At 35.6% G+C, this 16,977-nt stretch overlaps 1 protein-coding gene across 13 annotated transcripts in view; it reads right to left on the bottom strand.

Annotated features, from left to right (window-relative positions):
• Positions 1-6,563: 6,563 nt before the first annotated feature.
• The window catches only part of LOC128810373 (sodium channel protein type 2 subunit alpha-like), a 54,894-nt gene continuing 44,480 nt past the window's right edge, over positions 6,564-16,977 (bottom strand). For all 13 annotated transcript variants that reach the window (XM_053983183.1, XM_053983173.1, XM_053983171.1 and 10 more), the window contains 5 exons: positions 15,134-15,187; positions 13,815-13,952; positions 12,020-12,124; positions 10,679-10,949; positions 6,564-9,843 (listed from right to left, as the gene is read on the bottom strand). In XM_053983183.1, the coding sequence (XP_053839158.1) occupies positions 8,651-9,843; positions 10,679-10,949; positions 12,020-12,124; positions 13,815-13,952; positions 15,134-15,187 (1,761 nt within the window). In that variant the 3' untranslated portion in view covers positions 6,564-8,650. The remainder of the gene's footprint in view (positions 9,844-10,678; positions 10,950-12,019; positions 12,125-13,814; positions 13,953-15,133; positions 15,188-16,977) is intronic.

Raw genomic sequence — 16,977 nt, 5'->3', positions numbered from 1 at the left:
AAGAATATGGTTTTACTGTAAAATATTTACAATCTCTAGCTTCAGCTAGACAAATTCTGCAGAATGTGGATTGGGAACAGCCAAGTCAGTAAACAGCATTGTCAGTTACATATTTTAATCTGAAGCAACACAAAGAGCTTGTATATTCTTGTATATATGAACAGTCTGAAAAATATAAATAAAATTGTTAGAACAGGAAATACAGGCTCAAAATCACTTTGAGAATTTACTACTCAGCCATCAAATTGCTCTGCCTGTTTCATTAACAGCATAAATCACCTAATTAAAAAACATTGCATGCTATGGACAAGTAATCTGGGCTTAACTAACAATGGGGGGCTTTGTATTTTAGTTACCTACGGAGTTTAATGACTTGTTTTTTATGACATGAAGACATACAAGGTACCAATGTCAGAGTGTAGAGAACTCAGATCACAGTATGAAAATAGGCTAGTTGTGCTGGATCTATGAACTGAGAGTTCACCTGTAGGACTGCCCAATGGAGGCCAAGTACCCCGTACAGCTATTTCCACTCATTGTATATTTCCATGTATATGGGCGGAAAGCAGGATGTTGCTTCATGTCCCCATATGGAACTCTTGAAATTCTGCTGTGTGTGAAGAACCTAGAAGGCATGGTAGAGGATGCACGTAATTTAAATACTACTTCTGCCTATTGCACAACCTGGATACACCAGGCAATTTATTCTCATTCTTTGATTTAAAAAAAAAAAAAAAAAAAAAAAAAGCAGCTAAATGGAGCATTATAGATTTTAAGGCTAAAACTTATAACTGAAAATACACATTTTCAATTAGGTTAAAATACTTCATTATGAAGACAACAGTAAAATAAAAATCTTTGCTTGTCCTAATTTCTGAACAAACTCTGCAGCACATGAATTAAGGATGTGCCTGGTGCAGATGGGAGATGTTAGTAACATCCTTTCTACACAGCACACATTCATGGAAGTAGCATATGCTCTGCCACTTCTGTCTCGTCACTTTCAGAGTTTGAAAAGAATGTGCTGTTCCCTGGACTTGCAGAAGCAAAATCGCATCCAAAGAATAAATGATACTTGTGATATGTGTCCTACATATTAGACTCTGACTGTATCAATTAAAACTACTATTCTTTTGACCTTCTATATATTTTTGTGTTTATGTATGTCCTTTAATGTTTTTTAGTTGAGAGAGAGAATTTATACAACTTTTGCATTGCATGCTTTCACACACTTCTCAGATCTTTCTCTGCATATTTGCATGAAGAGGTAAGATAAGGCCTTTGATATTCCACAGAGATAAAATCAGTTTTGTTTTTTTTTTCTGGGTCAATCAATTTCCTTCCTTAGATCAGAGCTGGGATCTCTGAAGTGTATACCAGGACTGAGCTTCCTGCAGTCATAAAATTGGACCCATCACTGTCATCCCCCTGTAACAGCAACAAGAGGAAAAATTGAAAACATGTACATTTTTGTGGCTGTTCAATTCAGTCTATCAGGTCCAAATCTCTGGGAAAGAAATTCATAATAAAACTTACAGTGTTTAGGTGACATAATTAAAAAAACCGTGCATGTTATCTTTGAATATAGCTGTGGTTATATGATATGTTGTTAAACTGCCTCTTTTGGCTTGCTGGATGTGATATCATTGCATTAGGCTGAGAGAAAAAATGGCATGACCCACTTCGATTTGGATGATCAATTTCACTCATTTAGACTATACTTTGCTTGTATTTCACTGTAAGAATGTATCTGGGGCTATACCTTCTGAAAGCAAACCAAACACTTCTCTATCAGGAAAATGGTGAGGCAGAGTGTTTGTGATCTAGTAGTCCACAGACTACTAGAGTTTTAGAATAAAGCATAAAGATCCCTGTGATACTGAAATTCCTGTTATAGAAAAAAAAAAAAACAGTAATGCTATGTAAGGTCTGGTAAGTGCTTTTTATATTTTTATGTGTGTTTCCTATAAAAACAATTAATACTTTTAGGAGTGATAGTGTTTTCCCTGTTACCCCTTAATGTAGGTTATGAGAAAAAAAAAACCATTAAGTGGCTTTTATTATATAGGAAATGTACTTGAAGTGTGGAATGCTTGAGAACAAATGCCTGCTTTACTGCTATAAATTGTTCATGATATGTCTTTTCATATATGCATCAAACATAGCACTTGCTGCAGAGATGCATGTGATTTGTCTTCTCTCCTGAGAGATGGTAATTGGCTTCAGTTTACTTAGGCTACTGCAGTACAATTTATTCTCTTAGCTTAGCCAAGCCTCATGTTGCAGTATGTTTTCTTCTATGAGGGTGAGGTATTTAATTTGTGAAGTGGTGCAGAGTATGTGTTACATTACAAAAATGAAGCACATCCCTGCTCTGTGGTGTTTAGTGGAAACAGATCACAATGCTTCACCATTCTCCTTTACCTTATCTTGTCTTATTATTAAATTGTGTTTGAATTAATCATGATCTTTTAGAAAACATCCATTGTAACAAACTCAGTAATTTGAACACATAGCTAATAAACTCTGCTTGCTATTTGCTTTGTCTACTTATAATTAAGTATTTCTGTGGTTTTGAGCTTCACTCGCATGATGTTATTTGTCTTTTCCAAGGCTTATCTTTTTCTAGATAGCCAAACATTTTCAAAATAGCAAAAAATAAAAAATAATACAAACTTATTTTAAGTGTAAGATTTTGTTGTTAGTCCAGTAATCTTTGGTGCTCAGATTTCTTTATGTTTTTTTCCATTTTATCTATCTAGTTGAAGAACTAAAGAGATGAACATAAAAATCACAACAAATGGCACTTCAAGACAGTTAAGCTCTGAAATGTAGAAATCTTCACATAATTGTGACATTTAGTGTAGCAATAATAATAATGTATCATGTCAGTCATATACTAGTGATGAACCCTCTGGGCAAGGACTTTCCTTATTTTTTAATTCCTATCATGATTTCACCTTCCAAAGGATTTAATTTTTTTTCAATAAATTACAGTATACAATTAATAATGGACTAAAAAGTACTGAGTACTCACCATTTCCTTTAATGCATTAATGAATTTCACAGTAAATACATTTGACTATTCAGGATCCTAACTTCCCACAGTGGCAGTCCTGCTTGTTTTTATTGTGGCCAGTCTGCTTCTTGGAGGAAACTGTTGGGGATTTTTTCCACCAAACATTGGTCTTTCCTCCTTTGTTAAAATTACCTCAGTGCTGAATTAGCGCCAGTTAATTCTGCAAGCTCGTTACTCTTTTATGACTGTGCACATGGTAGTACTGCTGTATTAGCTCATGTGAGGCACTGGGACTTCTGGGAACACTTGCATGGGAACAGCATTAAGCTGTGCTGCCCTATGAATTAATTCGTAATGTACTGAACAGGAATATGTCTCCTTTCTGGGCATTCATGTGGAAAATTTTCATCTGAAAACTCATTAAGGAAAAGTACCAAGTAATGAACTTATACTAGGAAAGTGACTTAGCTCTACTGTCAGTATTACTAATGCTCTCTTTTTGGCAATATGTGACAGATAAGAAGTTGAATACAGAGTGGAAGGCATTTTGTCTGTAGTTGTACATGTTGAAAATTCACCTGGACATGGATCAGTATAGTCATACAGTGAGGATTTTAGGAGCTACTAAAATAAGGAATCCTTCTTTGCTGGCTGGAAACAAAGGAGGGTTAACAGTAGGGAAGGACTACAAGCACAATGTGGTAGTAATATAAAACTATGCTCGACTGGAATAGCCATCACTACTGGCTTGCCTAGTAGCATGTGGAGAGTTCTTTCAAGTGTCATTTCCATTCAAATGCATTGGAAGCACAGAAGTGGAGTAATGTGAGGTTTAAATTATACAAATTCAACTGATTTCTGTGTGATAAGGAATAGGTAGGAGGGAAGAAGTTGTTCACAGAAGCAGCAAAGGGTAATTAGGAAGACATACGTGCCCTCAAAGTGAGCCTATTTACAGACCAGGTTGAACCAAGACCCTCAGCCATTTCTGCTAGTCCACACAAAAAGCATTGTCAGTGTTTTTGCACATACAGTGCTTGGTAGTAGATGGATGCAATAACCTCACTTTTACAGAGTACTGTAAGAGACTCCAGGTTCCTGAAAATGAATGATGAACTTTCATTCCTCATCAGAACACTTGTCATCCTTTTCACAGAGCAAAAATTCTGCAGATTTTAGGTGCTGGTTTGAACAGGTAATGTGAAAAGATAACAGTAAAATGAAATTATTAGATTGAAGTCAGGAACCACAGAAGCAGAAGCGTTCCAAAAGTCTCTAGAAGTAAATTGAATAATTTATAAAGTTAGATGAATTAGTCAGAGGACTAGTGGAATAAATAATGTACATAACTTTGACTTCAAGGATGTACATATTGACATCAACACAAGTTAGAGGATTCTCTCATTTAGGCCTTCAGGCCAGGTGCTTGTAAGTATGCCCAGACATCTAGGGAAGGCCATGTCTTGAGCTTTAACCCTGTATTCTAAAAGGGCTAGAGGTCATCTCCAGGGTCTAAGGGTATGAGCAGGCTTAACAATTCTGCATGTTCTTATTAAGGCATTTTTCTGGTGTAGGGAAAGCCATTCATATAAGCACACAGCTGGAGAAGCACACCGTGTAATCTCACACACGGCTCACACATTGGGTACAAAGCATTGTAATGAATGGGATGACATAAGGTTGGTGATCTGTCACTAGTGGGGTTTCACAGGGCTCCATCTTAGGACCTGTTCTCTTCAATATCTTCATGAAGGACTTGGATGCAGGACTGGAAGGGATATTAAGCAAGTTCACAGATGATACAAAACTGGGAGGACCTCTTGACTCCCTTGAAGGCAGGAAGACCCTGCAGAGATACCTCAACAAATTAGAAGACTGGACAATCACCAACCATATAAAGTCCAGCAAGCAAAAGACCTGGATTCTGCAGCTGGGATTGGGCAACCCTGGATGTACACACAGACTGGGGAATGGGGCGCTGGAAAGCAGTGCCACAGAGAGGGACCTGGGCATCCTGGTCACTGGCGAGTCGTCAGTGCCCTGGTAGCCAGAAGGGTCAGCCATGTCCTGGGGGCATCAGGCACAGCATTGCTAGCTGTGCAAGGGAGGAATTGTCCTGCTCTGCTCTGCTCTACACTGGGGCAGCCTCACCTTGAATATTATGTGCAGTTTTGGTCACTGCAATACAAGATCTGAAGCTACTGGGAAGTGTCCCAAGGGGGGCAAAGAAGACGGTGAAGAGCCTTGAGGAGAAGCCGTATGAGGCGTGGCTGAGGGCACTTGGTTAGGCCTGGAAGAGACTGAGGAGAGACCTCATTGCAGTTAGAACTTCCTTGTGAGGGGAAGAGGAGGGGCAGCACTGATCTCTTCTCTGTGGTGACTAGTGACAGGGCCTGAGGGAATGGCCTGAAGTTGTGTCAGGGGAGGTTGAGGTTGGATATTAGAAAAAGGCTCTTCACTTAGAGGGTGGTTGGGCACTGGCATAGTTCACCAGGGAAGTCGTCACAGCACCAAGTCTGACAGATTTCAAGAAGAGTTGGACAATGCTCTTAGGCAGGAGTTGGACTCAATGATCCTTGTGGGTCCCTTTCAACTTAGCATTTTCTATGAACCAGTGAAGAAGTATGCCTTCCTTATTGCATGCTAGTCCAACTCAGAGACAGCTGCAGTGACTGCTGATGCTCAGTGTATTAGAGATTTTGATAGACTTTAGTGTTACAATGTTCCATCAGTTATTTCATGGTTATATGAGAAATTCAATATTTAGCCAAAATATGGTTGATAAGGCATAATATCCACAGTAATATCAGGAACACTGAAAACATGCCAGTGAGAAAACTCCAGGAATATTCTACTTACTGTTAATTTTGAAGTATAATAATAAATTTTAAATTAGCTAATATGATAATGTGGTATTTCAAAGTCCTAAATCTTTCTACCCTTGAACATCTTGATGGCATCCATATTAAGTCAAACTGTGTTATCGTTTAACATCCAGATACTTTGGTTATGAACGCTACTTGTCACAGCTCAGCGTCAGTGTTATCCCTTGCTGGTGAGATCAGATGAGATGGTATTTATTAATTTTGAGAATTACTGGAATAAAAAGAATCACTAGACAACTAAAACCAACTTTTATCTGTTTGCAATGAGTCCATTGGCTAAGTGTTAAATGGAACCAAACAAAAAAACTTCACTGGAAAGTTTGTTTGCATATTTAAGATCATAAAACATGGGCAGCTTTGGTAGCAGTAGTGAGCAGTGCCTTTGTGGCTGAGAAGGGCTTTTGAGGGTTGATAGCCATTTTGGGGGTAGAATTGTGTCCTTTTTTATTCCCAGACAATATGCTGATAACAAAGAAGTAAAAATAAATTCAGTTTGATCAAAGTTCTCAGATTTTTAAAAAATTATTTTACATAGAAGTTAAAATGTGAAGAATAAGGTGTTTAGCTACACGGAAAAAGAAAGCAATTCTTATTCACACCAATGTCAGTTTTTGTCTTGCTATAACCAACAGAAGGTCAGAGACATAGCAAAATAAACATAATTAAAAAAAAAGAAATCTTTATTTTTTGGCTCATATGTAATATTGTTTGCGTTGTTTATGATAATAACAATTTCTTGCATGCATTTCACCAACACATTACAAGTCCAAAGCATTTGTAAAAGAAAGATTCTACATTTAATGTTAGCTTGTGTATGAAACACAAAATGTCCTCATGTCCTCGATTATACAAATGTGCCATTTTTTTCTTGGGAAATATTTTATTTGTACAAGCCTAGTGAACTGTGATTCAAAAAAGAATAAGAGTAGACTATGTAAACAGACACTGCAAGATAGCAAGGATTTAATCAACTATGAGACTATCTTGGAACTTCTGATGCAAATAGTGTAGAAATTCGCACATTCCCCTAATGCTTTCCTTGCTATGTCCTGTAACTATTTGGAAACAAGCTGGGTTCCAGATTTACACAATTTACTTCACATTGGAATATATGCAAATATATTATTAAAACAAGATAGTCTACAAATACACACTTTTCCCCCATAGTGTGATGATGCCAGTTTGGAATTACTGTGGTTAGAAAATAAGCCAAGTGAATGAGGAAAGAAATATAAGAAACAGTGATCTAAACTTGAAGACACTTTTCTTACATACAGAACTGTTGCCAAATGGTATTTCTTTACATTATTTATATATGCTAACCACATTGTCAACAGGTTTAACGGTTTGCAATATGGCCTGTACAGTCTGATTCTACACGACATAGCAGCCACTTCAAATTTAAAATGCAAAACTAAAAAAGCTCATAAATAGCTGCAAACTATTGCTTAATGATTTGAAAGAATGAGGTCTGGTTGGACAACTTGATTCACTTCATCACTGACACATGGCTTCCTATAGTGGAGACTGTGGACAGTGAAGGAGCAAGGTACAGCAGCAACATCATCGATATGCATCAGTGATACTCTCCTATCTACAACACAGAATACAACATGTCCTGTTGTCTTGCAAATTAACCATACTGTGGTACATATCTGATGCAATTCAATGCAGCAAAGCCATTTAATTCTATGCTCAAATATGCACAACAGTATACTGTTAATATTTACATGGAAAAGGGTATTTTATGGATTCACTGGATGTTGGAGATAATGAGAGAAGACAGTAACCAAAGAATAGCCCAGGAAAAAAAAAGAGCTGTCAAAACCAAAGCAAAACAAAAGAACTCCCAGATACATTTTGGTGAAGCTATTTTTCCAGTTCAGAAACTGCACAATATTTTTTGAACTGTAAATATTTTAACATAAACAAGAACTTATTAATGTTTAGTCATTCACATAAAAATAAGTCATTGCAGAATCCTGTGAATTAGAGGAGACTCTCCAGGCACATTAATCTGGATGCACATAATCTGGATGCAGCCATACAAGTAGTTAAAATACTTCAAATTTAAGAGCAACCCTGAAACATGGAAGTTCTTAAAATCTTCGGCTTTGTGCAATGTCATATTTTTATTTATGCATGATTGACAAGTGCAGCATGTCTATGCAAATCACTCCTGTCTGTACATTATAGAGAATCTGAGAGTAGAACTCCTGGTCCTCATACCTCTTTCCCCAAAATAAAACCTATTACAAAAATAGTCACATGTAATAGTAAACAACCTGTGAATTAGAAAATGATAAATGCACTAATACAGTTTTTGTAAAAATATGACAAATGTGGCAGTTGCATTACAAACAGTGAAGAGAATTACTATTCTACATGTTGTGGAAATAAAGTATCCTTTCGCACCCATTTCATGCTCCATCTTCTCTATGGAGCCACCTTTTCCCTTATTCTTAGCAGTGTCAGCTGTAGTGAAAACAGTAACCTCTTGTCAAGTTTTTTACCCTGATGAACAGAGTCACAGTCTGATGATAGAGGTTCACTGTTTTGTTATAGGCACTGACCTTAAGTATATATATAATGTATATATAAGCACACACGCACACACACACGCACACACACACATATATATGTGTAAAAACTGTCAGTTTGGCATAAATCTCCTGCAGGAGTCCTGTTGATGATTCATTCTTAAAGACTGTAAACAAGTTGTCCCATTAACAAAATTCTTAGATCATTATTTTTTATTTTCCCTGATGTCTTTACCTTTGTAGTTCTTTTCTGCTTTATCTTTTTCATATTTTTCTTTGTCTGGCTTTGTTACACTGTCATAAGAGGGTGGGGAAGTTGTAGAAGAACTCTCATCCGTTTTTTCTGGAGTGGAGTTTCCTTTTAGTTTATCAATAATTATCTCTTTTATAATGTGTCCATCTCCTTCTTTGTTTTTATTTCTGTTATATATACTAGACACCTGTTTAACTTTTAGCCTTAAGAGGTGACGTCTGTAAGCACGCTGAATGATGACAGCAGACACCTCTTCCTGCTTTCGTTTCAGTGTGGTTGTAATTGGTTCATAGGAGACTTTGGAAGGATTGGCTGCCATAAACCGATCTTCCATCTGTATTCTGAGGGCGTCCATCTCCCCACTTTCCCCCAAAACACGCTTTGTGAAAGCAAACAAGATGTCAAGGCAGTGAATTCTGTCACCGCTCACCATGGGTAGATCCATTGCAATAAGCTGGACTTTGTTTGGTTTTGCTATGAGAAGAGGTGGATCTAATGAAGCTGCAAAATCTGATAGTTTACTATATTCTATGAATTGTGTTGCATCGGGATCAAACTTCTCCCAGACTTCATAGAACATCTCAAAGTCATCCTCGCTCAAGGGTTCAGCACTTTCTTCAGTAGCAACACTGAAGTTCTCCAAAATCACAGCAATGTACATGTTCACCACTACCAGGAAGGATATGATAATGTAGCTGACAAAGAAGAAAATCCCAACAGAAGGGTTGCCACAGTCACCTTTCACAGAGCTCCCCGGATGATCTTTATGGGGGTCACAGTCTGGCTCCCCACTGTTGAGAATTGGGGCGAGCAAACCGTCCCAGCCAGCGGACGTGGTGATCTGAAACAGGCAGATCATGCTGTTGCCAAACGTTTCAAAGTTGAACATGTCATCAATCCCAACTTCCCTCTTGACATAGGCAAAGTTGGACATGCCAAATATCGCATAGATGAACATGACCAGGAAGAGCAGCAGCCCAATGTTGAACAAAGCAGGAAGAGACATCATCAAAGCAAACAGCAGAGTGCGGATTCCCTTAGCGCCTTTAATGAGGCGCAGGATTCGACCGATTCTGGCAAGCCGGATGACTCTGAATAGTGTGGGAGATACAAAGTACTTCTCAATCATCTCAGCTAAAAACATACCTAGGAAAAGAAGTGAATAATTAAAATAAAATTTTAAATTAATTAATTACCTATAGAATTATTGAGTTCTTGCTATCTCCAATATAATCAGTGTAGTGATCTATGCTATCACAAAAAATTATACAAGTTATTACATTTTATTGAAAGCTGTTAATAAGGTGAAAGCATCTTATGTTGAAATGCTATCCTAGAGAAGGTAAATAAGTAAAATAAAGACTGATTGTAGCAAGTAGGTAGTCCCTGTCTAAGCTTTCAGTAGTTATTAAAATGGTTGGGAAAGGGATGTTTATGTCTTAGATACAGCTAATTCTTGAAGCTGAGCCTTTAAGCCCTTTCTTTATGAAGGATGATATTGGCTTAATCTCTGCAAGTCAGAGATTTCTTTAGCAGATCTACCTTTTATCAGCACAATCTTTCTCAGATGTGTCACTCATTTGCACCTTGGACAGTCACTAGATTTTAACTGACAAATCTTAGTTAGCAAAAGTAAAATTATCTCACCCATGTCACATAATTTTCAGATTTAGTACTGAAAGCAAATCTGTGATTAGTTTGCATATACCACTAAACATTCCTCTTCATATTTGTACACATTAACCTAATATGCCAAACAGTTCCATAATGTCTTTTGATGTGGAAAATGACAGTGGATCTAATGGGAGAGATAAAAATCTTTTATGCAACATTACATATATTGTATGCTAGATAATATGAAGATCTGAATCGACATGTAAGTCATAGGAAAAAGGAAATTCTACAATCAATATCAACATACTTGAAACAAATGTTTCCTATTTCTTCCACTAGTTCTTTCTTAAAAGGGAGCTGCTCTTACCTACTATGGAGAGAATCACAACCACAAAATCAAAAATATTCCAGCCTATAGTGAAGTAGTAATGGCGAAGTGAAATCAATTTCAGGACAAATTCTCCAGTGAAAAGGACAATGAACACTAGGTTAATCCGGGATAAAATTGTTTCCATTTCTTTACTCTGATCATCTGTTTCTACCATCATTGTGACCATGTTAAGGCAGATGAGTATCATGATGCTGATGTCAAATACTTGTTTGGTTACAAAATCAAAGATCATGCCTTGGAATTTGTTCTGTAAACACAAAGATGGAATATAGTTTATACAGTGAAAATAATTTTCTTTTAAAATGTCAATTGAGAAAACAACTCCCTTCAAGATTTAGGAGTGCAGAGCAAGACTCATTCACAACAGAGGCAATAAGCCCAACACATGCTGGTTTATATCCCATCTTGCTAGAGTGAATCAAGAAGTTCACCACTGTTGGCTGAAGAGACAAGAAGGGAAACACTGCAATAATAAGAGTAATAACAATGATAGTTAATATTATTGGGATAAATAGGTGGTGTAAATTGCTACAAGCTAGCAAGAGTACTAGCCAAACAAAAGCTAATTTTCTTATCTTTATTCCCAGATGGTTTTAGAATGCTAACCCTCTTTCTTCCTTAAACTAATTGTGCTTGGTGAGATCATTGGGCAGCTGAAGACACATGTCTCAAACACACCAAGACTGTTATATCCTAGTTTTTCTTTAGTACTTAGTTCAGTGTTTTTTGCCATATGTCTCTCCTTAGAGAGTTTTTTTTAACCACTTGGTGCATAAGGTGCAACAAGTATTTTATTTTTTTAAACAGTGTAGGAGTTCAGTAAATAACAAGAGTAGTGTCTTAGAGACAAATTTATCCTAGTCTATGCTTTACTCCCTAGGACATTCTTTTATTCTGTAAGATTTGCTGCATCTGTCCTTCCCAATAGGTTACCAGTGCCCCTTTCTGTCTTCAGCAGCAAGGGCCAGTGCATCCCCATTTCCTACATATTCTCTGTGAGGAGAAAAAACAGAAAATGAAGTTTATCCCTGGTAAAAAGAACCAATAGATGAGCCAAACAATTGTGGTTTTCCAGGACTTAGGCAGGGAATTTTGAAATTTATCATTATTAAATAATTTTGTCCATACTTCAGTGTGTATGTTTTTAAACAAAATATTAATTATCTAATCTGATGGATTCAAAAAGGGACAATTTCTACCTTTGCAAGAAAATAAATGGAAAAAATGTTTCCAGACCTATAACCTTATCTTGTGGACTAGACTATATTCCCAAATGAGTATTTAATATTAAGGGTGTAAAACTCAAATTACTCGTACCACTGGCCTCGGTATAGGTTTCTGTGGCTTTTTGGATCCCAATTTTTTCATTGCATTATAATATTTCTTCTGTTCTTCTGTCATAAATATATCTTGACCTCCAAAGTAAAGAAACAATATCAAAATTAATTAGTATCATGTCCACACATAAAACATTTATCTACAGTATGTCTCCCTGTAATATAATATTACAATTATATTTAATTTATATAAAAAAGGAAGGGTTTTTTCAGGTGTTTACAGGGTGGATGCTCATATACATTCCTAACACACAGGAAGAACCCATTACTGATGCCTTGTCAGCTTTGCAGTTGAGTTTTTCCAATGTCTTCATGCTTGCTTTTGCTGAAATGGCTAAAAGAATTCTTGCTCCACTGATGCTGTTCAATAACTTGCTGATTAGGATATGTTTAGTGAATAGGAGCGTGACTTGTGCCTTACATGGCCTATCTTCTGTATAGATTTTTAGGATTACAGTTAGACAGGTCTAAAAGAGGCATAACTTTGAGGCAGAAGTTGTGTTAGGAGAGTGTATTAGTATCTAATCTGTGGGTTTTAATAGCAACCCCCCCCCTTTGATGTAAAATTAAGAAAAGTAATTCATGTCATGCCATAGCAAATTAAAACACCACTAGAAGGAACCAACCTTGACAAACTCAAATCAGCCTTTGTTTGAAGATGCAAATGCTGCCAGTCAGATGTGCAACTGACTGACTGACTTCCAGTATAGGTAAATTGTGCTTATTGATGAATCTGCACTGAGTCAGATGGAAGCACTGGGATGGAATGTCAATGTCACCATCTGCTAAATTGGCTACCACAGCCTGAAGCATCATAAAATTGATAGTAACCCCAGACATGTTTAGGAAGCTAAAGAATATTTACACAAGGAAAAATTTGTGTAGTTCACAGTTTTTTTTACCAGAGATTCTGTCTGGTATTGCTGTTTTTTACCTGGTGATTGAAAAAAAACCAAATCATATGAAACCGCTTTTTCACAGCACACAAAAATTTATAATGACCCTGGCATTTGAAAGCTAAAAACTGTGAGGCTTCAAAATATTTTAAATGTACTTATTAGTATTTTTATATTTTAAAGTTCTTTAAAACTGAACTGTATTCACTATCAATACAATTATTTTAAACATAATTGTATGTTAAAAGTATACAGAAAGAAACCACCATTCCCTGTATATCTTTGTTTTAGTACTGATAGGAAATTATAGATTGTATTTGTGTCTAATGAATTAATCTCATTCTCATAGAAGTGTTAGAAGAAAAAAACCCTTATGTACATATTTTTACTTATATCTACAAGCTTATTCATACAAGGTCTATTTGACTTATTGTTTAATCAGTTTGCAGATCTGTTATTCATTATATCAACACAATGCCATATTGTGTCTTCATTAAGCATCAAGAGTTTGTAAGAATAATTATAATGAATGTACCTTAATTTATCTTAATTCTTTATAGTAAATTGAAAAAGAAATTATTTAATGCCAGATAATATTGCATCTAATCAAACCAATAATTCACGTTGACTTTTCACGTCTTCATTGTAACTGTTTACTCAATCTGCAAATTATTATGAACCAACTTTTTACTTCTTAAAAGGCAAAGAATGCAAAATTCAGAACCACATCCACAGATTTTAGCACAGATTATTATTAAAAAAGACACTTTATTTAAGATCTTGAAATACCTTTTGACTTTTATTAGCCTTACAGAAATAATTTTTTAATTCATTATAACTAGTAATTAATACCAATATGGAAATAATTTAAATACTTATCTTCTTTTTTTGTTGGTTGAAGTTGTCTATAATAACACCAATGAAAAGGTTCAAGGTAAAAAATGATCCAAATATGATAAAGATGACAAAATAGAGATACATATACAAGTTGTCCTCATACTTAGGTTGATCTTTTACCTACAAAATATAAAACAAATTATTAAATTATTACCCAAGAGAATACTATATGTAAAAAACAGTACGTATAATTTAGAATTAAGTATATGTCGTCTCAGATAGAAAAGCTATGAACAGCACTAATTTATTAAAAAGATCCAACGTGTCCATTCCAATCAATATTTGGAGAACTGGAAGCTGACAGAATTGTTGCTCATATGAAATTTTTAAGTAAATGTGCCCACAGATATGTTTGTGTATGTATATATATACAAAGTTCCTCATATAGAAGAAAGAAGCAATATGGCATGCAGAGCAGTCATTAATACTTAAAATTTTATTAGCAGAAATCTAAATATTTTATATTGTGTTCAGTATATTATCATGCAACAGAATCAATAAATTTTACTATTTCCTAAATCTCCCTGGAACTCTTTTGGTCCTGCATGAGTGTTCTTACATCCAGCTAGGAACAGATGCTTTCAATAAATATCTAGAGAATATATGCTTTGTGAAATCCATTAAATTGAGGAAGTTTTGAAGGAAGATTTTGTTATTGTCTCAATTTTTCTGGATGCCACATCCCAGCATCTGCACCTCTACAGCACAACAATCTTGAGTGTAGAAAGATACTATGCTAAAGATATGCTAAAGGTAATGAAACAGGACATTTTACTCTGGGAGACGATATCATTAACATGACTATTTGTGTAAATTAAACAGAGCATTAGTTTTGTAGCCAAAATAAAATTCTAATCCCCAAAAAGCTTAACAGGTGATCTTCAGGCTTAAAATCTAATTGCCCTAAAATATCTAGGTAACATAGGTACTCAACCTAAGGAAACAACAAAATGCACAGTTGCAAATTATAAAACCCAATTAATGTATTCCATATTGAATAACTGCATCATATAATCTTAAATTGGTTCATACTTATGATTACCAAAAGAATTTGTCAAAAACATATTCTTGTTCTATTACATTAACTTTATCCTTCCAAAAAAAAAAAAGTCCACTTAAGTTAATTTAGATTTTTTGGTTAAACAGCAGGAAGTGGGATTCTTTCCAGTAAAAATTCTGAGATTCAAAAAAAATATGCATTGATGCTGATTATAATTCTTTGTTGTGTGTGTAGCTGGTTAAATGTTATACTCTTTATCAGAAAATAATCAACAGGTGACCTTTGAAAGATTTACACTTACGTCTCGTGAATCAACAGCAGCATACATAATATCCATCCATCCTTTGAAAGTAGCCTAATAATAAAACAAAGTTGTTTATCTTCTCCATAAAAATATCATAATACATACAATAACTAGATTATTGATTTCTCTGGACCTCCACTTTTAATAAAATCACTTCTAAATTTTTGAGCCACACTTGACAACACAGTCATCATAAATATTTTTCGTAGCAATACTAGTTTTTTTAACAATTTTCTTTTTAGTTACTCAAATAATATTAAAAACTATCTCTGAAGATCTCAACAAGTTGACAGTATGTTTGGAGCTGCAGATGTTTACTTTCCAGATGAAGAAAGATAGATTTAGACAGACATTAATGCTGGAGATATGTAGGTAGAATCTACTAGAATCACTCATGGCCACAGCCATTTTGTTAAGTTTACAACATGAACTGATGGAATCAGTAATATAACTTCTGGACAGAAATCAACCTGCGTCTGAATGGGTTTTTTTCCTGTGTCTAAACTGACTTGATATTTTTAGAAATGTTTTAATCCCACATAGCTAAAAGGAATAGACTGTTCAAAGTAAAAATATATGTTGGTTCCTGAGAGATTTGTTTTACAGAAGACCAAAAAGTGAACTGTGAAAGAGATGTAATTGACATCTTTAAAAATTTGGCTGAGCTCCTATAGGGACTTTTTTCAAGTAAAGAGTAAAAAGATCTGCCATCATTACTCTAAGAAGTTTATTTTAATGGATGCAGGATGTCCATTTTCTAAGGAACACCAAAGTTGGTGTGACATGCTAGTTGAAAGTGTGAGTGTGCAACCATTAGCCAGGGTTTCCAAGCTTATACATAATAAAGAAAAAAAGAGCTAAAAAAGCCTGTGAAATGAACAAAGAGCATCCCTTCTGAGGAGGTTCAGGATAGGAACTATCCCAAGGAGTTGATTTCCATCTGTGCTTGCCAGAAGTGGCTTTGGTACTTTGGTACAGCTGCCAGTTTCCACAGCAGAAAACTTGTACTCTGGAAGCGTTCGTATCCTCCTGAATCTTGCAGTGCAATACCAGTTACTAAGAAGGTGTGTTTCCAGCCAAGCTTCACACATCTTTCTCGCTCAGTTGGCAATTGCCAGCCATTCGGAGCACTTTGCATGGCAATATTTGGAAAGGTTCAGAGTTAGATAAGATCGATAAATACAGAAGAGTGAAGGGAAAATGTTAATGGAGGCAATCAAATGAAGATGTGACACAAAACATGCTCAAAGATCCCTTAATCTCTGTGGGGAAAATAAAGGTCAGAAGGAATATTTGAAAAGGAAAATTATGAAAAATCAGAATGAAAAAAAAATTTAAAAAAACCAAAAAGAGAGCGAGAAGAAGAACGAAAGGTTCACAGTAGTGAAGTAGTTATTGAAGACCTAGATTGTCTGGATGTGTGACACAGATGACATTTATACATAGCTTCAAGAGAAGCAGTTTTCCTTATAATCTTCAGAGGCAATGGTAGCAATGAGATCTGAAGCCAGAGAATCAGTTATCATTCAGTATTACTACTCAGCACATAAGAGTCACATTGCCTTTACAGGCAAAACATTTTAATTAGGTAGTTAATTTTGGAATTAATGTCAGCTAGAGATACTGACCTGCTCTGAGATAGAAGGGACAAGCATATAATTCTTAGATAACTTTGAATATCAGAGCTGTAAAAATATTTTCATTCAGTGAAGCTGTATGTTGAGTTATAGACAAGTGATTCTACAGAGTTCAATCACCTAAATACAATTACATGCTTTCTTGCTTGTGTTTTGAATCAGATCCTAGCTTTAGAAGCTCCATTCTAACCAAGAAACCTGTAA

The sequence above is a fragment of the Vidua macroura genome, chromosome 7 (assembly GCF_024509145.1).
Source record: "Vidua macroura isolate BioBank_ID:100142 chromosome 7, ASM2450914v1, whole genome shotgun sequence".
NCBI lineage: Eukaryota > Metazoa > Chordata > Aves > Passeriformes > Viduidae > Vidua > Vidua macroura.
This window is presented reverse-complemented; position numbering and strand designations above follow the sequence as displayed.